At 45.4% G+C, this 23660-nt stretch overlaps 1 protein-coding gene across 5 annotated transcripts in view; it reads right to left on the bottom strand.

The window, feature by feature from the left end:
- Positions 1 to 23660, bottom strand: part of deptor (DEP domain containing MTOR-interacting protein) — a 77503-nt gene that overhangs the window by 33001 nt on the left and 20842 nt on the right. For 4 of the 5 annotated variants that reach the window (XM_078216515.1, XM_078216518.1, XM_078216516.1 and 1 more), the window contains 2 exons: positions 3142 to 3320; positions 2198 to 2321 (listed from right to left, as the gene is read on the bottom strand). In XM_078216515.1, coding sequence (XP_078072641.1) covers positions 2198 to 2321; positions 3142 to 3320 — 303 coding nt within the window. Of the gene's footprint in view, positions 1 to 2197; positions 2322 to 3141; positions 3321 to 14596; positions 14680 to 23660 lie in introns of those variants that run through there. The other variant, XM_078216519.1, reaches the window with a different exon arrangement.

Genomic DNA, 23660 nt, shown 5'->3' with positions numbered 1-23660 from the left:
GCGTCCCTACATCTGGGCCAGGAGATCTAAGTTCAAGTCTCATTTCAGAAAATGATCGCCATGGAAGGTGTGTTCATAACGTGGCCAAGCAGGTTGATTATCAACCTGTAAATCCTTCCAACATGCAGGTGGGTAAGAGTGGGAGGGTTCCTGGTTCAGCCATACTGCAGAAGGCAATGTCAAACTACTGCAGTACTTTGCCAAGTATAATCATGAGCGCCAATACCCACCTAGGGGATGGTACCTGAAAAGAAGAGTAATAGAATATGTCCTTGATGTGGTGTCTGGTTCGTTTACAAACTTAATAAGCACTTAAAGGGTTACAATGTTTTTTCCCTTGGGTTTTGTTGGTTCAGTATCAATGATAGTGAGTTTGAACTTGGGGTTTCCTTAGATTGTTAGAGGTTTAATGTTTTTCCAATAATTTAAAAATTCATAAGTATTGCTTGGTCCTTGAGAAATGTATATAGTGCATGGTGGTTGAATGGCTATGGAGTATGTATGCATGCGGCACATAGAGGTGACAAGAGGGAGTGTGAGGTGGCATGGGGTGGAGAGGGCATGAGTGGTAAGATTTAGGGAGTCTTTAAACATGTTGGCAGCTGGGCAGCTATGTTGGAGAACCGAGGTGGGTCTTTCAACCAACCTGCCTCTGTAACTGCACACCTCATGCACTCCAGCATGGCTCACAAAATGCACCGAAAACCAATTACTGTGTGAAATGAATGAAATCCCTCGTAAAGCCACATATGGACCTATTCTCTTGCCCATCAGCTGTGCTGTCAACATTGTCAGTTGTTAGTCAAGTGACTGCACAAGGTTGCTGAAATGTGGTCTTGCTATTAAGAAAAGCAGATCCTCCAGATTAGCCTGCTGCTGCGCTAACCTGCTCCCTCATCACCAATAATTTACATTTGTCTTTTAATGCGTTTAAGTGAATGTACTTAACCAAATAATCTGAAATACCTTAATGTCCAGCTAATGTTGCTGTATATATTCTGGTAGAACATCTTAAATGGACAGATTTAGGCAACCAATCATCACTAGCATATCAATAATCAGCATAAAGACCTAATTAATCAGCATGTGAGATACCTGATCCCAAGGCAAGATATGGAACAGTGTAGCACAGAATTTTCAAATGCCTGTGGGAGCCAGAAAAGGAGCAGGCGCATTTTGCAAATAGTGCTCCCGGATGATGTGTCAGTGTCCTGACACCTCCAGGATACACTGGAATTTTAAACTGAAGACCAAACGAGAGGAGAATTGGGAACCTGCTTGGCCTCAGATCAATTACCTAAATTTCTTGAGGAGCTTATTAGCAGGATGGAGAGTCATGTTGAATTCTAAATCACCAAACAGTCTGGCGCATGTTAGTGCACAACTGATGGGTTCACGGCAAGCAAAAATTAAGTACATTTTTTATTTATGCCACTAGGGCTTTTGTTCCTAACTGGGCACAGTATCTTTCATTCGGCTGTTTGGTTACTTTTCCGAGTGGCAAGGCAGCTAGTCCTCAGGTTTCCTGCCTCCTCACTGCAGGCTCCATCATGGTTGCTGTCTCTGATGATTGTGCTCAGCAGGCAGCTCTTGGCTCCTGGCAAGGCTTGGTGCCATTAACTGGAAGCTAAACGTGCCGCCGGCTCACCTGGGGCATCTACATTTAAAGGCAGCCCAAGATCAGAATCCAGAAATTATCCGGATGTTGGGATCCCGATTCCAGATTGAAACATAAAGCCCCTAATGTGCTCAATCTGTATATTGTACTTGCTAGAGTTAAAATGAAACTCACAAAAATGGAGGGACTTTCATTAAAAGTTCACCAACCTGTAACAGTGGGTGGAATTTTATGGCCCCTTCACAGAGGGCGTTTGGCTGGAAAATGCGGCGAGCCATTCAAAAGTCCATTGACTTCAACGGGAGCGGAAAATCCCACCGGCATAAAATTCCACCCAGTAACTCAGTTTCTCTCTCCACAGATACTGCTAGATCTCCTGAGTACTTGCAGCAATTTTTGTTTTTACTTGTCAAAAAATAATGCAGTTGCTGTCTTTAAGCCCATCCACTTACAGTATTTCTCCCCCTGGAACTATAAAAGGATTTGAGTACTGGCATTAACAAAATAACTTCAACACCGAGACATTCGTTTCCTGCAAAGCAAAAAGTGGGTAGAGAAAGATCCATCTGAAACACTTACTTTTCATATATCCTTTGGCCCCTTGTGAAAACCTTCACCTCGCTATCCAATGGAAAAGTGCCATCGTCTTTTCTGAAGCGGTAGAAAAGTTTAGCATCCTTAAATTCCTTATGCTCATCACAAACTAAAGGGAAAGCACAGAAAAAAAATCAATGTTAATAGATTTTGGAACACAGATCAGAATCGGTTAATTAGAGAGCACCATGAATGGGCTGATTCAGGAGCGTTTCATTACATGTAACACAATACCACACCAGCACCAATCTCCGGAAGATTATTTTACCAAGTTTAGATTATTTTATCAATTTTAGGACATTGATAACTGTGAGCAAACTCAATAGCTGTCTGAAATTGACCAGTTCCTTATTAATTCACAGTCTGAGAAATCTGAGAATTGGGCTCCCCTGGTGATTTTCCGTCTATCAGTCAATATGCTGGTCGGTACCTCACCATGGAACTAGTTTTGGTGCAGCAGGATGGAAACTGAATATCACAAATGGAATTATTTTTCGTGCAAGAAGGAATGGGAAGTGAGCAGATTATCACATACCTCAGGATGATGCATTTGAGATGGATTTGAGGAAACATGGAACAAGGCAGGGAAATGCTACATACAGACACCAGTATTTATCATTATGAATACAAGTACATGCTTGCGTTTTAATTTGACATGCAGACAAAACAAAAAATTATATTCCAAGCTAGAACAATTCCACGTTGGAAAGTGAACAGTGTGGTGACAACACATCAGTGTCCTGACAGGACATTTCAGGTAGGACATGGGTCTTTCTGAATACATACTGCATGTACGCAAGTCATTTTGTTTAAATGTTAGTGTATTTTGAGCTTACTCACAATGATATAATCAAATGTACACTTAACCATTTGTCACACAGTAAGTGTAATCACTGAAACAGAGTGATTTGATATTCATGTGAACTTACCATGATGGATGACACTATGGTCCAATAGTTTTTGCATCAACTTGATTGCCATGTCCCTGTCAGTGGCATCTTTATGATCTAGAAGCCAATCGATTAATTCTTTACCGAGAAAACAATTTGGATAGGTTCTAAGATGATAGCGCCGATCTTTGATAACCTTTTCCTCGTGAAGCCTGAGCCTGAAAGTACAATTCCAATAATCTAATGTAGGCTAAAGCAACATTTTAACACCAAAGTATTCTTCTGGCAGTCACTGGAGGTTTCAAAACAAATCAGAGTAAAGATATTGGTGATTAGAAACACAAATTGATTCATCCTTACTGGCAGATTATGAAGGACTGAAGTTCACAGAATCACAGAATTGTTATGTCACACAAGGAGGCCCAATGTGTCTGCACCGGTCTCCAACCGAGCAGTGTCTTAATGCCATTCTTCTGCCTTTTCCCTGTACCCTGCATATTGTTTCTATTCAAGTAATCTTCTAATGCCCTCTTGAATGCCTCAATTGAATCTGCCTGCACCTCATTTTGAGGCAGCGCATTCCAGACACCAACCACTCATTGTGTGAAAAAGTTGAACAGGAATAGGTTAAGAAGTTACAACAGTAGCAGGGAATACTAAATAAAATTTATTTGCAGTAAGTAGCAAAGAAAAGGGAATCCGAAGTGGGTCACTGAAAGATCCCAGGGGTGGAATGATATTCAATGATCGAAGGTATGTCAATATACAAAATCAATTCTTCTTTCCTATATTCTGGAGGGGGTCATGAGCAATCTCTCCAGAATCCCAAGTTAAAACTTCCTGGGCGAAGGAGGTAAAAGAATGGAAATAACATAAAAGGTTAGGTGCATTGGCCATGCTAAATTCCCCATCAGTGTACCCAAACAGGCACCGGAGTGCGGGCGACTAGGGGATTTTCACAGTAACTTCATTGCAGTGTTAATGTAAGCTTACTTATGACACTAACAAATAAACTTTAAGTAAACTTTAAAAAGCACAAAATACCAAATAGGGCACAACAGGCCAATAGCAAATAAAGGGAGACAAGGTACAGGGTGGACTTCATGTAACGGTATATAAAAGAAACATCATGTCCTTGTTATTGTCCTTAAGGTATCAATAGACATTAAATCAGTGCTTAGGGATTGGCAAGCAGCCAACACACCATTAGTCTTAAAAAGCAGAATCAGGGCTTTACAGGTAACGGAACCTCTCAGTCAGTGTGGGAATATTATTAAATGGCACACTTAAAGAGGGGTTCGTGAAACATCTAAATAGGTCTGGTTAAGGGTAGGAAACCATATTTGTTTCGGTAAGAGTGAGATGACAACTGGAATTCTGTGGATATTATGTTTAGATTTCAGCGAGGCTTTTGATACAATGCCACGCACAAGTGATTAGTTTACAAAGTAGTAAGGCATTAAATGCACAAGTCTGGCAGCTGCTGAAAATCAGAGTTATTTCCACCGGCTCACAGGCTTGCGTATTTAATGCCTCGAGTGTCTGAGTATTCCCAGCATTGTCTGTTTTCATTTCGGATTTCCAGCATCTGCAGTATTTTGCTTTTGATTAAATAGACAGACTTCTGAGATTTACAAAATACTGGATAACCCTGAGAAAACAATGGGCAGTTGTGAACGGAGTTGTGAAGATCGAGACAAGGGGTTTCCAACTGGATGTTATTTATAATGCATTCAAATGATTAGGAGCTAAGGAAGAAAACAGCTAAGGGGGGGGGGGGGGGAGGAAATGTTTCAAACAGAGGAAAATCAAAGCAAATAGAATAATTTGGAATAGTGGGCAGATAAGCAGCAGATTATAATGGGAAAAGTACACGGTAATAAGATTCAGGAAGAATGACCTGAAACTGTCAGTTAGAATCAGAATCCCGGAGTCTGACTCTGATCAGAGAACTACCCATTACCTGCATACACTGAAAAGGCTCCGAATTCCTCTGCAACTTCCTCAGTACAGGAATCCTCAAAGAGGGCACCAGAAGTCACATCCCCTTTTTACCACACTAGGTCCTGTATTCTGGTAAGTGTTTAAAGGTCCCTAAGCTTCTTTGTGTTTCAGTGACTGGGCAAATAAGCATGCAAGTGGGGAGGGGTGAGATAAGTGGGTAAGTGTGTAGGGTGGCAATTGGGTAGGGTGGCAAATGGGGTCGGGGATGTGTGTGGTCAGTTGGTGGGAGGGGAGCTTGTCAAGCCAGAGTTAGTCAGGTTGAACTGGGGAGTCAGAGGTATAGTTTCCCAGTAGTTAGACTAAGATTTTTCTGTCCAACATTTCCTGGGTAACTAGTCGGAACTCCGAAATCTTTGACTCCTAACTGAGTTAGAGACTTCCTCAGAGGGATCTGGAGAGCAGGGGAATGTCCATTGTAAGTTCAAACTTCCTGGGGAACACCCATAGAGTCACTGTGTTGAGACTTTCATATGGTCCCAGAACACATCTGGGAGGGTTATATCTGGTCCCAAACAATCCAGAGACTGTAAGAGCCAGGCCAATATAAATGGTTCCAGGCTACAAGAGACAACACAGGACAGACACCGAGAAGAAGTTCATTAAAATCAGCAATACAGTAGTGAAGGATGTACAGCCAGGTCAAGAGCGAAAATCCCAGGAGATGACAATGAGGCTGTATAGAACTGTGGTACGGGTGCATGCTAAGTCTTACTTGATCATCATACCACAGCAAGATTATCCAAGTACCTGTTACAGTACAGAATAAGCGACCAAATTGATACCACGGTTAAAGTGTGAGGAGAGGATGACAATATTAGGAATGTTTGCGCTGGTGCATACTCAGGGGAAAATACCCCATAAGGACCTTCACTGCAAAATATAAGAGTGCTTTAAATAATCATTTCCCTACAATTTAAATTAGATTAGAGGCCCCGGGATTGAAGTCTCCAGGCCTGCTAGCCCCTCCAACCCCATCAGAGCGTCCTCTGGTGGGATTACAGGAGCTCCCCACTTTTGGGAAACTAGCTGCCCGACCCCGCTGGAGTGAAGGGATGGAAATCAGGGTCCTTCAGGGGGTCAGCCTGCGGGGGAGTCGGAACTGCGGGGGCGCAGGGTCGGGACTGCAGGGGGGGGGGGGGGTTAACTGTCAGGGGACTGGCGTCCGGTTTGAGCCCGGGAATGGTCGAGGAGCCAGCGATCGCGGGGGGCGGGCGGGGGGCTGTTATAGGGTTTGCAGGCCTGGCTAGTGAGTGAACTGGCCAGCAGAGAGAGGCGCTGTCAGCGCGGGGCCAATGTCCATGCACCGTTATCGGCACTGACAGAACGGCACAAGCGCATTGGCTCACTCAGCGCACTGATTTCAGCCTCTCGAGCGGGAATAGACCCCATCCCCTGAAATTTAATGATATTCGCGCTGGTGGCCTCTGCAGTGAATAGTGTGGGGGAGATCCTTATCTGAACTCCCACAGAAGAAAACCAGCGTGAATTACTCCAGTTTTCACCCAAATTCAACACTGAGAATTTTTTGGGAGAGTTCCGACCCCCCCCGCCCCCTTTTGAATTTTACAGACTGCAACAATCCACCATTCACTTTTCACTGCATAATAACATTACAACAATGGGCAGGTTATATTTACTCCATTTCATTTAAATACTTTTTTATCCCATATTTATGATGAACAATCAAGAAAATCTGAAGGAGGGATTGTAATGTCATCTGATTTGAACATTTGCAAATTGGCTTCAACACAAACTTCTTAACAAACACAAACTTCATGCTTGAACTCCAGTTCCTCATCTACTTCCTGTCATGCCTTAGCGGAGCTCATCTTGTCCAGGAGACCCAGCTCCTGCTTCTAAGACCCTATTACCATCAATCTGCTAATGACCCAATAGTCCTTAGCTGATATTCTTAATCACAGAATCCCTACAGTGCAGAAGGAGGCCATTTAGCCCATTGAGTCTACACCAACTCTCCGACAGAGCATCTAACCCAGGCCCTACCCCCAGCCTATCGCCATAACTCCATGCATTTACCCGCTAACCCCCCCCCTGCTGCGCTGTGTCCCACGGCATGGTGGCACAGTGGTTAGCCACTGTGCTGCCTCACAGTCCCAAGGACCCGGGTTCAATTCCAGCTTCGGTGACTATCTGTGTGGAGTTTGCACGTTCTCCCCATGTCTGCATGGGTTTCCTCCGGGTGCTCTAGTTTCCTCCCACAGTCCAAAGATGTGCAGGTTAGCTTGACTGGCCATGTTAAATTGCCCCTTGTCAGGGCGATTAGGAGGGTAAATATATGGGGTTAAAGGAGTAGGACCTGGGTGGGATTGTTGTTGGTGCAGACTCGATGGTCCCAATGGCCTTCTTCTGCATGGTACTGCACCGCTCTTCTTCTACACAGCTACCTACACATCTAGGGACACTAAAGGGCAATTTTAGCATGGCCAATCCCCTAACCTGCACAACTTTGGACTGTGGGAGGAAACCGGAGCACCCAGAGGAAACCCACGCAGATATGGGAAGAATGTGCAAATTCCACACAGTCACCCAAGGCTGGAATCAAACCCGAATTCCTGGCGTCATGAGGCAGCAATGCTAACCACTGTGCTACCGTGCCGCCCCTCTCCTTAGGTACACCTCTTAAAAGATTGATTTACTCTGTAGCTTCCCAAATCCTGGGCCATCTTTCTCACAATTCCATGTTTGAACTTCTCCAGTCAGGTTTTCGCCCCCTGCCACAGCTCTGAGACAGCCCTCAAAGTTACAAATGACAGCCTACAAGAATGTGACCATGGTGAACTACTTCTCATCTTTCACTCCTGGTCTTTAGCTTCTGATATGGTTGGCCACGCCATCCTCCTCCAACAGCTTTCCTCCACTGTTCAGTTGGATGACACTTCTTTTGCTGGGTTCCATTTCTATCTATGGAGTCATAGCAAGAAAATCACCTGCTGGACTTCACTTGTACAAGCTGACCATGGGCAACAACAACTGAAATACGTTAGACTTCACATGCATACTTCACATGCATACATATCCTTCCTACCCTTCTTAAATAACGGGACCACATTAGCTATCCTCCAATCCTCTGGGACCTCACCTGTGTCCAGTGACGAGACAAAGATTTGCGTCAGAGGCCCAGCGATTTCATCTCTCGTCTCCCTGAGCAGCCTTGGATAGATTCCATCAGGCCCTGGGGATTTGTCAGTCTTTAAATTCTCTAACAAACCTAACACTTTCTCCCTTGTAATGGAGATTTTCTCCAACGGTTCAACGCTCCCCTCCGAGACACACCCAGTCAACACATCCCTCTCCTTTGTGAATACCGACGCAAAGTATTCATTTAGGATCTCCCCTACTTCTTTGGGCTCCAAGCATAATTCCCCACTTTTGTCCCTGAGAGGTCCGATTTTTTCCCTGACAACCCTTTTGTTCCTAACGTATGAATAAAATGCCTTGGGATTCTCCTTAATCCTGTCTGCCAAGAACATTTCGTGACCCCTTTTTGCTCTTCTAATTCCCCGTTTGAGTTCTTTCCTACTTTCTTTGTACTCCTCCCGAGCTCCCTCTGTTTTTAGCTGCCTGGACCTACCATACGCCTCTCTTTTCTTTTTGACCAGTCCCTCAATTTCCCTGGTTATCCACGGTTCTCGAATCCTACCCTTCCTATCCTTCTTTTTAACAGGCACATGCCTGTCCTGTAGCTCTAACAACTGTTCCTTAAAAGACTCCCACGTGCCAGATGTGGATTTACCCTCAAACAGCCTCTCCCAATCAAGAGCTGCCAATTTCTGCCTAATCCCACTAAAGTTAGCCTTCCCCCAATCCAACACCTTACCCTTGGGACACCACTCATCCTTTTCCATCACTATCCTAAAGCTAACAGAATTGTGGTCACTATTTGCCACATGTTCCCCTACCGAAACTTTGAAGACCTGACCGGGCTCATTCCCCAGTACGAGGTCCAGTATAGCCCCCTCTCTAGTCGGGCTATCTACATATTGTTCCAAAGAACCCACCTGTACGCATTTTACAAATTCCTCCCCATTCAGAGTCCCTGCTCTCAGCGATTTCCAGTCTATACCAGGGAAATTGAAGTCTCCCACTACAACAACCCTATTTTTCCTGCACCTATCCAGTATCTCCTGACATATCCGTTCTTCCACTTCCCTTGGGCTGTTGGGGGGCCTGTAGTACACCCCCAACATAGTGACTGCACCCTTCCTGTTTCTAAGCTCCACCCAGAGTGACTCGTTACACGACCCGGGTAATTAGAGGCCGGTGAGCTTGACGTCCGTGGTGGAGAAGTTGTTGGAGAAGATTCTTAGAGATAGGATGTATGCGCATTTAGAAAGGAATAAATTCATTCACGATAGTCAGCATGGTTTTGTGAGAGGGAGGTCATGCCTCACTAACCCGGTGGAGTTTTTTAAAGAAGTGACCAAAATGGTTGACGAGGGAAGGGCCGTGGATGTCGTCTATATGGACTTTAGTAAAGCGTTTGACAAAGTCCCTCATGGTAGGCTGGTGAAAAAGGTTGGATCTCATGGGATAAAGGGGGAGGTGGCTAGATGGGTGGAGAACTGGCTTGGTCACAGAAGACAGAGGGTGGTAGTGGAAGGGTCTTTTTCCGGCTGGAGGCCTGTGGTGTTCCGCAGGGCTCTGTATTGGGACCTCTGCTGTTTGTGATTTATATAAATAATCTGGAAGAAGGTGTAACTGGGGTGATCAGTAAGTTTGCGGACGACACAAAATTGGCAGGACTTGCAGATAGTGAGGAGCATTGTCAGAAGCTACAGAAGGATATAGATAGGCTGGAAATTTGGGCAAAGAAATGGCAGATGGAGTTCAATCCTGATAAATGCGAAGTGATGCATTTTGGTAGAAATAATGTAGGGAGGAGCTATATGATAAATGGCAGAACCATAAAGGGTGTAGATCATAAAGGGTGTAGATACACAGAGGGACCTGGGTGTGCAAGTCCACAGATCCTTGAAAGTGACGTCACAGGTGGAGAAGGTGGTGAAGAAGGCATATGGCATGCTTGCCTTTATAGGACGGGGCATAGAGTATAAAAGTTGGGGTCTGATGTTGCAGATGTATAGAACGTTGGTTCGGCCGCATCTGGAATACTGCGTCCAGTTCTGGTCGCCACACTACCGGAAGGACGTGGAGGCTTTGGAGAGAGTACAGAGGAGGTTTACCAGGATGTTACCTGGTATGGAGGGGCTTAGTTATGAGGAGAGATTGGGTAAACTGGGGTTGTTCTCCCTGGAAAGACGGAGAATGAGGGGAGACTTAATAGAGGTGTATAAAATTATGAAAGGCATAGATAGGGTGAACGGTGGGAAGCTTTTCCCCAGGTCGGTGGTGACGTTCACGAGGGGTCATAGGTTCAAGGTGAAGGGGGGGAGGTTTAACACAGATATCAGACGGACATATTTTACACAGAGGGTGGTGGGGGCCTGGAATGCGCTGCCAGGCAAGGTGGTGGAGGCGGACACACTGGGAACGTTTAAGACTTATCTAGACAGCCATATGAACGGAGTGGGAAGGGAGGGATACAAAAGAATGGTCTAGTTTGGACCAGGGAGCGGCGCGGGCTTGGAGGGCCGAAGGGCCTGTTCCTGTGCTGTATTGTTCTTTGTTGAAACCCACCAACTATACTTTATCATCATCTCTTTTGATCCCAATTCTGTTTCTAATTTGTCACACCAATTGTCCAACTTCCAGCATTAAATAATTTCTTCCAATTAAACATTGGAAAGACCGATCGATGCCTGGTGGACAGAGTGGTGAAGAAGGCATTCGGCATGCTTGGTTTCATCGGTCAGAACATTGGATACAGGAGTTGGAATGTCTTGTTGAAGTTGTACAAGACATTGGTAAGGCCACACTTGGAATACTGTGTGCAATTCTGGTCGCCCTATTATAGACAGGATATTATTAAACTAGAAAGAGTGCAGAAAAGATTTACTAAGATGCTACCGGGACTTGATGGATTGAGTTATAAGGAGAGGCTGGATAGACTGGGACTTTTTCTCTGGAGCGTAGGAGGCTGAGGGGTGATCTTATAGAGGTCTATAAAATAATGAGGGGCACAGATCAGCTAGATATCAATATCTTTTCACAAAGGTAGGGGAGGCTAAAACTAGAGTGCATAGGTTTAAGGTGAGAGAGGAGAGATACAAAAGTGTCCAGAGGGGCAATTTTTTCACACAAAGGGTGGTGAGTGTCTGGGACAAGCTGCCAGAGGTAGTAGTAGAGGCGGGTACAATTTTGTCTTTTAAAAAGCATTTAGACAGTTACATGGGCACGATGGGTATAGAGGGATATGGGCCAAATGCGGGCAATTGGGATTAGTTTAGGGGTTTTAAAAAAAAAGGGCGGCATGGACAAGTTGGGCCGAAGGGCCTGTTTCCATGCTGTAAACCTTGATGACTCTGACTCTTTGGTCCCTGCAAAACGCTCCATCCTTCTCCCAATCACTGTCTAAAACTAAACCAGGTTATTCACAACTTTAGAATTCAAATGACTCCAAGTTGATCTTTTGAGTTAATATTTATCTTTGTCGACAGCAAGCCCACCTAATTTCATCTGTTAATTATCACACATTGGAGCAGCACGGTGGCACAGTGGTCAGCACTGCTGCCTCACAATGCCAGGGACTCGGGTTCAATTCCTGGCTTGGGTCACTATCTGTGCGGAGTCTGCACTTTCTCCCCGTGTCTGCGTGGGTTTCCTCCATGTGCTCCGGTTTTCTCCCACAGTCCAAAAGATGTGCTGGTTAGGTGCATTGGCCATGCTAAATTCTCCCTCAGTGTACCCGAACAGGCACTTGAGTGTGGCGACTCAGGGATTTTCACAGTAACTTCATTACAGTGTTAATGTAAGCCTACTTATGACACTAATAAATAAACTTTAACATCTCTATCCCTATCTCAGTTCATCTGCTCTTAAAACTCACAATCATGCCTTTGTCACCTCTGGGCTTGACTATTCCAATGCTTTCCCAGCCATCCACCCACTCTGCACCCTCAGTAAACTTGAGCTCATCCAAAACATTGCTGCCATATCCTAAACTACACCAAGTCTGTTCACCCTTAACCCCTGAACTCACTGATCAGCAATGTTTGCTGATCCAGCAACGTTTCAGTCTTAAAATACTCATCCTTATGTTTGGATGCCTCCATGGCCTCACCCCACCCCATCAGTAATGCTGTTGAATGTCAATGGGAGCTAGGTTAGACTACCAGATGGTTCTTACTTGGCATTTTGCAGTATAAATGTTCCTTGCCACTTTATCAGGCCAAACCTGGACATTGTCCATTTCTTGCTACAAATGGAGTGGCCTGGAATGCTGCAATCAATAGCGAATAATCCCATTTCTTTTGATGGAGGGAACATAATTGATGAAACTGTGTAAGATGATTGGGTCGAAACCACCGCCCTGGAAAACTCCTGCAAAGATGCCCTGGAGCTGAGATCATTGGCTTCCAACAACTGTGCTGGTTATGACTCCAGTTAAAGTTTTCTCTTGTGATTCCCATTGACTCTGGTTTTACTCAGGGCTCCTTGATGCAACACACAGTCAAAATGCTGCCGTGATGCCCAGGATGTCACTCTAACCTCGCCAATGAAATTTAACAGTTTTATTCATGTTTGGACCAAGGCTTTAATATTGTCTGGAGCAGAGTGGCCCTGTTGAAATTTAAATTGAGCACTGCTTAATGGAATGAGTCCAACTTGATAGCACTGTGGTGAATTACTTCCATCACTTTACTGATGATTGACAGTAGGTTAATGAAGCACTAATTGACTGGGATTATATTTGTCCTGCTGGCCATTTTGGGTAGGACATACCTGGGCAATTTTCCACTTTGTCAGTTAGATTCCAGGAGCTCAACTGGAACAATTGGTAGCGGAGGCATGGTGGTATTGTCACTGGACTTCAGTAATCCAGAGACTCGGGTTCAAATCCTACGATGGCAGATGGTGCAAACTGAATTCAAAACAAATCTAGAATTAAAAGTCTACTGGTAACCATCAAAATATTGTTGATTATTGTTCATTAATATCCTTTAGGGAAGGAAATCTGACATGTGACTCTAGATGCACAGCAACGTGGTTGACTCTTAAAAGGGATGGGCAACAAATGCTGGCCCAGCCAATGATGCCCACATCCCATGAAAGAATAAAGAAGCCTGGCGGAAGGTGGCTAGTTTCGGAGCAAAGTTCTCCAGCACTATACTTGGCATGCTGTCCAGTCCACAGGCTTGATATATCTGGTGTGCTCAGTTGTATTCTGATACCATGTGGAGTGAATTGTATAGTCAAAGACTGACATGTGTGATGTTATAGATCACAACTGGAGGACAAGATGAATGACCCACTCAGCATTTTAGGCTGAAGGCGGTTGCAGTTATCACAGCCTTGTCTTCAACACTCTGACAATGTTAAGAATGGGAACATTCAGGAAGCCTCTTCTTTATTATAGTTCGCTCATTACCCACCACCATTTATGACTGGATGGAACAGGCTGCAGGTCATTGGTCGGATCCATCAGATTTGGGCACTGCCCGGTCCTGTCCCCAACCAGCCGAGGCTTCAATGGCCTCTGGTTCCACCGGCGAGGCCATAACATCTAGTCCCTGTTGGTGGTAAGTGAGCCGGACAATTGCATCCCGGGCTTGTTTGCATGCCATTAATATTTAAATCAACCTCGTGCCCGGGGAGAACGGGGCCGGAAAGATTGCGAAAGGCAAGAAATCGGGCGCAAACCTCATTTTTCGCCTCTCGCCCTACCTTAGCGCATCACCATGCCAATCAACCAGCGTGGCAAGCTGATAAGATCCACCCGTTATCATTTCTTTCTATTATGATTTTCAAGATCAGATAAATGAGGTGAGTCATTAAATATATAATTCTGAATTTATTGCACTTCACTGCTTTAGGTTTCTTAGATCTCTTAATGAATAATTAATGTCTCAAGTCACTTGGAATGTATCCTTTGATATATAAATTAGATCAGAAATTTCTGTTATCACTTCTATTTGTGTTTCTCCAAGGGTCTTTTGATGTTCCACTGTGGCATGGCACGGTAGCACAGTGGTTAGCACTGCTGCTTCACAGCTCCAGGGCCCTGGGTTCGATTCCCAGCTTGGGTCACTGTCTGTGTGGAGTTTGCACATTCTCCTCGTGTCTGCGTGAGTTTCCTCCGGGTGCTCCGGTTTTCTCCCACAGTCCAAAGATGTGCGGGTAAGGTTGATTGGCCATGGTAAAATTGCCCCTTAGTGTCCTGAGATGCATAGGTTAGAGGGATTAGCGGATAAATGTGTAGGGCTATGGGAGTAGGGCCTGAGTGGGATTGTGGTCGGTGCAGACTCGATGGGCCAAATGGCCTCTTTCTGCACTGCAGGGTTTCCATGATTTTACATCTATGCCTTGAGCTTTTCCTGCACTCAGCATTTTCAAAAACATTGTTTTTTACCTTTGATATCATAATGTTTGGTCCATTGTTTGTCTCTACATCTTGAGGAATCCAAAACAACAGGAGAACCATTATCAGCACTTGCTCTCTGAAAAAAATGGGTGCGGTGGTTATAATCTATATTGCTGAACTCTGAGTCCAGAAGATTGTGAAGTGAATATCTATCAAGGTCAGTGCTAATGGTCCCTAGAAAATCATTGCCCGAGTTCATACATTCCTACATTATGGATGCAATAGCAATAAAAACATAACATCTGGGCAAGCAAAAAATTAAATGCCACTTCAGAGCTAGTCTTACAACAATTACTGCTAATTTGCAGCCTATTTATGTCTTGCATTTCCAAATTTTGTGTCTCTGGTTTTGCTTTATAATCGCCAGACAGCTTAAAAGAGTTTACAGATCAAAACGATTCAGCGTAACTATACATACCCTCCCTGTACACTATTCCCTCATGCCATCGACAATGCACCGACTACCCCCAGAGGTGAATAGTCTTTTAATGCCTATCCGTGTTACGTGCTTTACAGCTGACTCTGTTGAACTATGCATCGTGTACGGTAGCCCCACAAAGAGCAGCATCTACTCACAATACAACAACACACTGTCTCCTCTTCGCCTCCTCCTCACCCACCTCCAACAATCCCATTTTTTCTTTTGCTACAAACATAATCTCGGCTGGCACTTCAGCACAGTGTGAGGAGAATGCTGTTAGAACTGCTGCCTCTTGTGAAATAGATACTAAACTAAAACACGGCCTGTTCTCAGATGGATACATAAGAACGTAAGAAATAGGAGCAGGAGTAGGCCATCCAGCCCCTCGAGCCTGCCCCGTCATTCAATAAGATCATGGCTGATCTGATAGTGGTTTAGTTCCACTTACCCGCCCACTCCCCATAACCCTTAATTCCCTTATTGATCAGAAATCTATCTACCTGTGACTTACACATATTTAACGAGGTAGCCTCCACTGCTTCAATGGGCAGAGAATTCCAGAGATTCACAGCCCTCTGAGAGAAGAAGTTCCTCCTCAACTCTGTTCTAAACTGACTCCCCCTTATTTTGAGGCTGTGTCCTCTAGTTCTTGTTTCCTTTCTAAGTGGAAAGAATCTCTCTGCCTCTACCCTGTCTAGCCCCTTCATTATCTTATATGTCTCTATAAGATCTCCCCTCAGCCTTCTAAACTCCAACGAGTACAGGCCCAATCTACTCAATCTCTCCTCATAAGCTATCCCCCTCATCTCCGGTATCAACCTGGTGAACCTTCTTTGTACTCCCTCCAAGGCCAATATATCCTTCCGCAAATACACGATTCAAAGAGGAAGAGAGAGCTCCCGGAGACATTGCCAACATTTACTCCTCCACCAACTTCAAATTAGCTGGTCAATAATCCCATTGCTAATTTGGAAGCTTCCTAACTATCTTGTTTACTGGCATGAAAACAAAAATGACCCTTCAAAAAGTATTGATTTAAAAATGAGGTCCTTTTGTAACATCTTACGGTTGGGAACGGCATGATATAAATGCTAATTCTAAATGCAAGGGGGCAGTGGCACAGTACCTAGCACTGCTGCCTCACAGCACCAGGGACCCGGGTTCAATTCCCGGCTTGGGTCACTGTCTGTGCGGAGTCTGCACATCCTCCCCATGTCTGTCTGGGTTTCCTCTGGGCGCTCTGGTTTTCTCCCACAGTCCAAAAGGCGTGCTGGTTAGGTGCATTGGCCATGTTAAATTCTCCCTCAGGTGCTGGAGTGTGGCGACCAGTGGATTTTCACAGTAGCTTCATTGCAGTGTTAATGTAAGCCTACTTGTGACACTAATAAATAAACTTTAAACTTTGTTCTGCCTCGGACCTTTTTCTTTCAAAGATGGGGGAGCATTCCAACAAGAACACGGAACAAGGCTGGGAAGTTTATAACGTACTAAATATGATTCTGTCAGATGTACAAAAAGACCTGGATCCAGGAAATAATGTTATTTTAACAAATGATAATTAGGTATGTTGACTATGAATTTGCAGAAGAACATTTTTTAAGAAATTATAAAAACCCCAAAAGAAATAAAGTCAGTGTCTTCAATGATTATAGAAATATCAGTACAAAAGGAGGCTATTCAGCCCATCATGCCTGTGCTAGATCTTTGGGGGTGATTTTCCCCCAAAAATCTAAATGCTCAACGGCGGGGAAACAGCAGATTTTCCTGCCTGCTTTTTGGGCGCATTTAGTGGGATGGATTTCCAGTACTCTGTGATGCACAGAGTGCCGCGAAGGGATTCACCAAATATGGGGGCCTAATCCCACCCGAGAGGCCGGCATCAACACGCTGAGCAGGCCACTATGCATGCGCCAAACCATCAATGGGGAGATCGGCACATGCGCATTGGCACCCCCTCCACACACCTGATTGCTGGCCTCTGTGAGACCCCCATGGCCAACCTCGATGCCTCCCCCCCACCTCGCCCATGGGCAGCACCGATTGCCCACCTCCCTCCCTCTCCCACCGATCCCTAATTCAGAGTGTGTGACGGGTCCCCCCCACCACCAATAGGCCCCGCTTTTCCAGGCCCCACCCACTTGGCATTGCCCAGTGTCTGCTGGGCAGTGTCAGAGTGCCCGTTGGGCATTGCCAGGATGCCAAGCTGGCAGTGCCAGTCTGGCACTTTCCAAGGGATACAATCTTCCTGCCCCTGACTTCCCGGGGTGGGGGCCTTAATGGCCTCTGTCCCCACCACAGGGTGATCACGCCTGGTCCACTATAAGAGAAATATTGCTTGATTAGAATCAATAGTGATAGATTAGTAGTTAAGAATTGTATCTTGCCATATTAAAGTGTCATTCAATTGTTAAAAGTTAAGCTAATCCATTTGTTATAATTAAACAATGTTGTTAAGTAAAGTTTGTTTTGATAAAAGCTCTCTAGTTTGTCAGTAGAATTGCCTGGAGGGAAATATCTTATCCTCACATTAATGCCAAAATTGAAAAATTGTTGGGGTCTAGACTCGTTTCATAAGATACTTTGGGGTTTCTTATCTGATATCCAAACAGATTTTAAACAGAAAGCCTCTTTGTGACCAAGGTCATTGAATTTTTTCAAGAGGTAACAGAGAGTAGGCAAATGCTCTTGCACAAGTTCATAGTCGACATATCCAACTATCATCTTTTTCCAGGAGACCTTTGATAAAAAGTGCCACATTATAGACTAATTCAAAGCATGTGACATTAAGGAGCAAGGAGCAGAATAGATAGCCATCTGAAAGAAGAGTGTGGGTAACTGTAGCTATTCAGACTGCCAGAAAGATGGATTTCAGGGTTCCACGACGATCAGTGCCAGAATCACTGATGTTCAAAGTTTCAAATGATTTGACCTTGGAATCAAAAAAACTATTTCTAAATTTGCGGATGACACTGAATCAGGGATAGCCAATACTGAGGAAGACAACAACAAAAAATACATTTATTAAACTGGCAGGATGGCCATATTATTGGTCAATGAATCACAACATTGACAAGTGTGAGGTGATAATTTTCTTTGCAAAATGTAAGGTGGTTACATATTACTTGGAAAATAAGAAAGGAGCAAAGGGATCTGAGAGTATAAATTCACAGAGCACTATAAGTAGCAATGCAGATCAATACGTTCATTAAAAATAAGCACTGCAAACATTAGAGTTTATGTCCAGAGGGATAGATGTGAAGGGTAGAGAAATTACACTGAACTTCTGTTGAACCACAATTAGATACATTGAATATTATGTACAGTTCTGGTCCTCAAAATATAAATGAGTATAGGATGCGCTGGAGAGAATGATACCAAAAATGGTTTACAAGGATAGTTTACAGAACTGCAAGGTTATACTGCAAGAGGATGGACATTCCAAGCCATTTTCTCTTGGAAAGGTAAAGGCAGAGGGGAAACTAAATCGAGGTTTCTAAAATTCTGAATGAATTTGATAAGAGTAGAAGCAAAGAGAGTGGGGGCGATCCTCCCATCCCACTGCGCTGCTTTTGTAGTGCAGCGGGCCAGGGGACTCGAGCAGAGGCCATTTTGCGGGCTCCCCGCTGGGCGCCACGGCCTCCGCGTGCCTCTGGCAACCACACTTCCAGTGACGTCAGCTCTGCGCCAGAAATTGGCACGGAGCTGCATAACTTATTTAAATTTACATACAATTTTAATATCATTAGCAGGCCCAGGTCTGAAGTCTCCGGGTCCTGCTAACCCAGTAGTATTTCACGCCAGCGGGGTTTTTGAGACCCCCGGGGGTCAGGTGCCAGGTTGGGGGGGGGGTGGAGTGAGGGCGCCCCCTGGGCATTGCCACCTTGGCAGTGCCAGCCTGGACCGCCTGGCAATATCCAAGGGGAAATGTGTCAATGCCCAGGGGCACCTTGGCACTGCCCACCAAGCATCGGGCAGTGCCAAGGGGGTGGGGCCCAATGGGGCAGCGTCTCTGGGGGGGCTATTGGTAGGGGGGTCCTGCTGCCACACTGCAATTGGGTAGTATTCGAGCTGGCCAGCAATCAGGAGGCCGGCAGTGCAGGGCTGCTGCGCATGCGCTGATCTTGGCGCTAACAGATCGGCGCATGCTCAGTGGCCCGCTCAGCGCTATGCTGCCAGCCTCTCCAGCTGGAATAGGCCCCGTCTACTGCTTTTTGGAGTGATTTACGCCAGTGCACTCTGCAGTGCACAAAGTGTGGGAGATTGTTTTTGAAACTTCCGCTGAAAATACTTGCGTGATTTACTCCAGTTTTCACGCGAATTCGATTTGGGAATCGTCCCCCAGTGTATTCCACTGTGGGAGGAGAGAAACTCGAGCCATCAATGCGTGATCACCATGAAGAAATTAAACAGGGAATTCAGATAAAGAAAAACTTCTTCACCCAGAGTGGTAAGAATGTGGAACTTGCTATCATAGTGAACACTCGAGGTGAATAGTATTTAAGCAAACGTTAGATAAAGAGGTGAGGGAGAAAGCTGTAAGAGGTAAATGAGGGAGATTGAGAGGTGGCTTGAGGGGCCTATAACTGCTGGCAGGGACGGTTGGGCTGATTGACCTGTTTCTGTGCTGTACATTCTATACAACCTTCTCTGCTTTACGGAAACAATGATGTGGAGATGCCGGCACTGGACTGGAGTAAGCACAGTAAGAAGTCTCACACACCAGGTTAAAGTCCAACAGGTTTATTTGGCAGCACAAGCTTTCGGAGTGCTGCTCCTTCATCGGGTGAGTGAGGACTTGTGTTCACAAACAGAGCATATACAGACACAAACTCAATTTACAAGATAATGGGTGGAATGCGAGTCTTTACAGGTAATCAAGTCTTAAAGGTACAGACAATGTGAGTGGAGAGACGGCCAAGCACAAGTTAAAGAAGTGTGTACTGTCTCCAGCCAGGACAGTTAGTGAGATTTTGCAAGCCCAGGCAAGTCGTGGGGGTTACAGATAGTGTGACATGAACCCAAGATCCCGGTTGAGGCCGTCCTCATGTGTGTGGAACTTGGCTATCAATTTCTGCTCAGCGACTCTGCATTGTTGTGTGTCGTGAAGGCCGCCTTGGAGAATGCTTACCCGAAGATCAGAGGCTGAATGCCCGTGACTGCTGAAGTGTTCCCCGACTGGAAGGGAACACTCCTGCCTGGTGAGTGTCAAGCGGTGTTCATTCATCCGTTGTCGTAGCGTCAGTATGGTCTCCCCAATGTATCATGCCTCGGGACATCCTTTCCTGCAGCGTATCAGGTAGACAACGTTGGCCGAGTTGCAAGAGTATGTACCGTGTACCTGGTGGATGGTGTTCTCACGTGAGATGATGGCATCCGTGTTGATGATCCGGCACGTCTTGCAGGGGTTGCTGTGGCAGGGTTGTGTGGTGTCGTGGTCACTGTTCTCCTGAAGGCTGGGTAGTTTGCTGCAGACAATGGTCTGTTTGAGGTTGTGCGGTTGTTTAAAGGCAAGACGTGGGGGTGTGGGGATGGCCTTGGCGAGATGTTTGTCTTCATCAATGACATGTTGAAGGCTCCGGAGAAGATGTTGTAGCTTCTCCGTTCCAGGGAAGTACTGGACGACGAAGGGTACTCTGTCGGCTGTGTCCCGTGTTTGTCTTCTGAGGAGGTCGGTGCGATTTTTCGCTGTGGCACGTCGATGAGTCTATTGACAGTTCCGACGTGCCACAGTGAAAAACCGCAGCGACCTCCTCAGAAGACAAACAGAGGACACGGCGGACAGAGTATCCTTCAGCTTCCAGTACTTCCCCGGAGCGAAGAAGCTACAACATCTTCTCCGGAGCCTTCAACATGTCATCGATAAAGACAAACACCTCGCCAAGGCCATCCCCACACCCCCACTTCTTGCCTCCAAACAACCGCACAACCTCTAACAGACCATTGTCTGCAGCAAACTACCCAGCCTTCAGGAGAATAGTGACCACGACAACACACAACCCTGCCACAGCAACTTCTGCAAGACGTGCCGGATCATCGACACGGATGCTATCATCTCACGTGAGAACACCATCCACCAGGTACACGGTACATACTCTTGCGACTCGGCTAACGTTGTCTACCTGATACGCTGCAGGAAAGGTTGTCCCGAGGCATGGTACATTGGGGAGACCATGCAGATGCTACGACAAAAGATGAATGAACACCACTCGACAATCACCAGGTAGGAGTGTTCCCTTCCAGTCGGGGAACACTTCAGCAGTCACGGGCATTCAGCCTCTGATCTTCGGGTAAGTGGTCTCCAAGGCGGCCTTCACAACACACAGACAACGCAGAATCGCCGAGCAGAGACTGATAGCCAAGTTCCGCACACATAAGGATGGCCTCAATCGGGATCTTGGGTTCATGTCACACTATCTGCAACCCTCACGACTTGCCTGGGCTTGCAAAATCTCACTAACTGTCCTGGCTGGAGACAATACACACCTCTTTAACTTGTGCTTGGCCCTCTCTCCACTCACATTGTCTGTACCTTTAAGACTTTATTACCTGTAAAGACTCGCATTCCAACCATTATCTTGTAAATTGAGTTTGTGTCTTTATATGCCCTGTTTGTGAACACAAGTCCTCACTCACCTGATGAAGGAGCAGCCCTCCGAAAGCTTGTGCTGCCAAATAAACCTGTTGGACTTTAACCTGGTGTTGTGAGACTTCTTACTGTGCTTATGGAAACAATCTAACCTCTCCAGTATCCCCATAAAACTGAAGTCCCTCATGTCCGGTACTACTCCAGCAAAGTCTTTTCTGCACCCTCTCAAAAGCCTTTGATATCCTTCCTAACATGTGGTGCCGAGAATCAAACACAATTCTTCAGCTGAGCCAGAATCAAAGGTCTGGCATAACTTCCTTTCTTTGCCTCTATTTATAAAGCCTGGGAGATTGTTTGCCTTTTTTGAAACAGCTCTTTCAACTTGTGCTGCCACCTTCAAAGGATTTCTTCCCATGGACTATAGAAACACAGAAAATAGGAGCAAGAGTAGGTTATTCAGCCCTTCGAAGCTGTTCCGCCGCCATTCAATATGATAATGGCTGATCCTTTATCTCAACAACATACCCCAATGCTCTCCCCATACTCATGGACACATTTAAAGTTGAGAAATCTATCTATTTCCTTCTTAAATATATTCAGTGACTTGGTCTCCACAGCCTCCTGTGGTAGACAATTCCACAGGTTCACCACCCTCAAGTGAAGAAATTTCTCCTCACCTCAGTCCTAAATGGCCTACCCCTTATCCTGAGATGGTGACCCTTTGTTCTTGAACCTCCAGTCAGAGGAAACAACATCCCTGCATCCAGTCTGTCCAGCCCTGCCAGAATGCATACCTTTCAATGGGATCCCTCTCATTCTCCTAAATTCCAGTGAATTCAGGCCCAGTTGACCCAATCTCTTCTCATACGACAATCCTCTTAGTTCAAGAAGCAAGGAACTATCCAAGTTTCCATTTATTTGACCTTTTGCCCTCGTGGAAATACTTCTACCATCTCCAAGTTAAAGTTATCTTGTTTTCAGCTACCTTTCTGAAGACCAAATTTTGATTCCAATTTACCTGAGTCAGGTCCCTTTACAACTCACTGAATTGTCCCTCCTCCAGGAAAGCAAGTTTATGTTCAATTGTTCCTTAACTTTTCCATAACTCTTCTATACCTAATATTATGATCATTGTTCTATAAATGTCCCCTCACTGAATCATGCCCCAATCCATTGCTCAGAATTATATCCAGTTCTGCTTTCTTCCTCATTGGGCTGGGCTGATCAATGAAGTTCCCTTCTTGTACACATTGCATAGTAAACTCAGTTAGCAAATAAAGATAGCATGTGTGCGCTTTTCTAATAGAACTGGTTTTAAAATCTTCACGGTAGCACAGTGGTTAGCACTGCTGCTTCACAGCTCCAGGGTCCCGGGTTCGATTCCCGGCTTGGGTCACTGTCTGTGTGGAGTTTGCACATTCTCCTCGTGTCTGCGTGGGTTTCCTCCGGGTGCTCCGGTTTCCTCCCACAGTCCAAAGATGTGCGGGTTAGGTTGATTGGCCAGGTTAAAAATTGCCCCTTAGAGTCCTGGGATGTGTAGGTTAGAGGGATTAGCGGGTAAAATATGTGGGGTTAGGGCCTGGGTGGGATTGTGGTCGGTGCAGACTCGATGGGCCGAATGGCCTCCTTCTGCACTGTAGGGTTTCTATGAACTGTGAGTATTAGATGGTTCTCTACAATAGTGCCATTTTAATGAATTATCACAGAAACATTTTTCACAGGAGAAGAAAGCGGACTGGCTAATCTGGATTGGATGCGTGTCCAGTGGGATCGGATGTGTGTCCAGTTGTGTAGTACAACAGTGAGGGCTGAAGTATGGTTTCGCTGTAGGGGAGAACACTCCCAAGAAGTTTGTCGATGCAAGAATTGTGTGCTTCAAGTGGAATAGAAAAGGTTACTTAAAAGTGTGGTGCAGAGTGATGCAACCAGTACAGTCAGCACAAAAAAACAACACAGTGACTATTAGCATAACTCCCTTCAACAATTTGGATGAGGAGTCCAGCAAGGGATCCGAGTCTTTCACCCTAAACCAGGTCCAGTTAAGC

The sequence above is a fragment of the Mustelus asterias genome, chromosome 7 (genome assembly GCF_964213995.1).
Source record: "Mustelus asterias chromosome 7, sMusAst1.hap1.1, whole genome shotgun sequence".
NCBI lineage: Eukaryota > Metazoa > Chordata > Chondrichthyes > Carcharhiniformes > Triakidae > Mustelus > Mustelus asterias.
The sequence above is the reverse complement of the archived record's forward strand: the minus strand, read 5'-3'. Positions and strand labels throughout refer to the sequence as shown.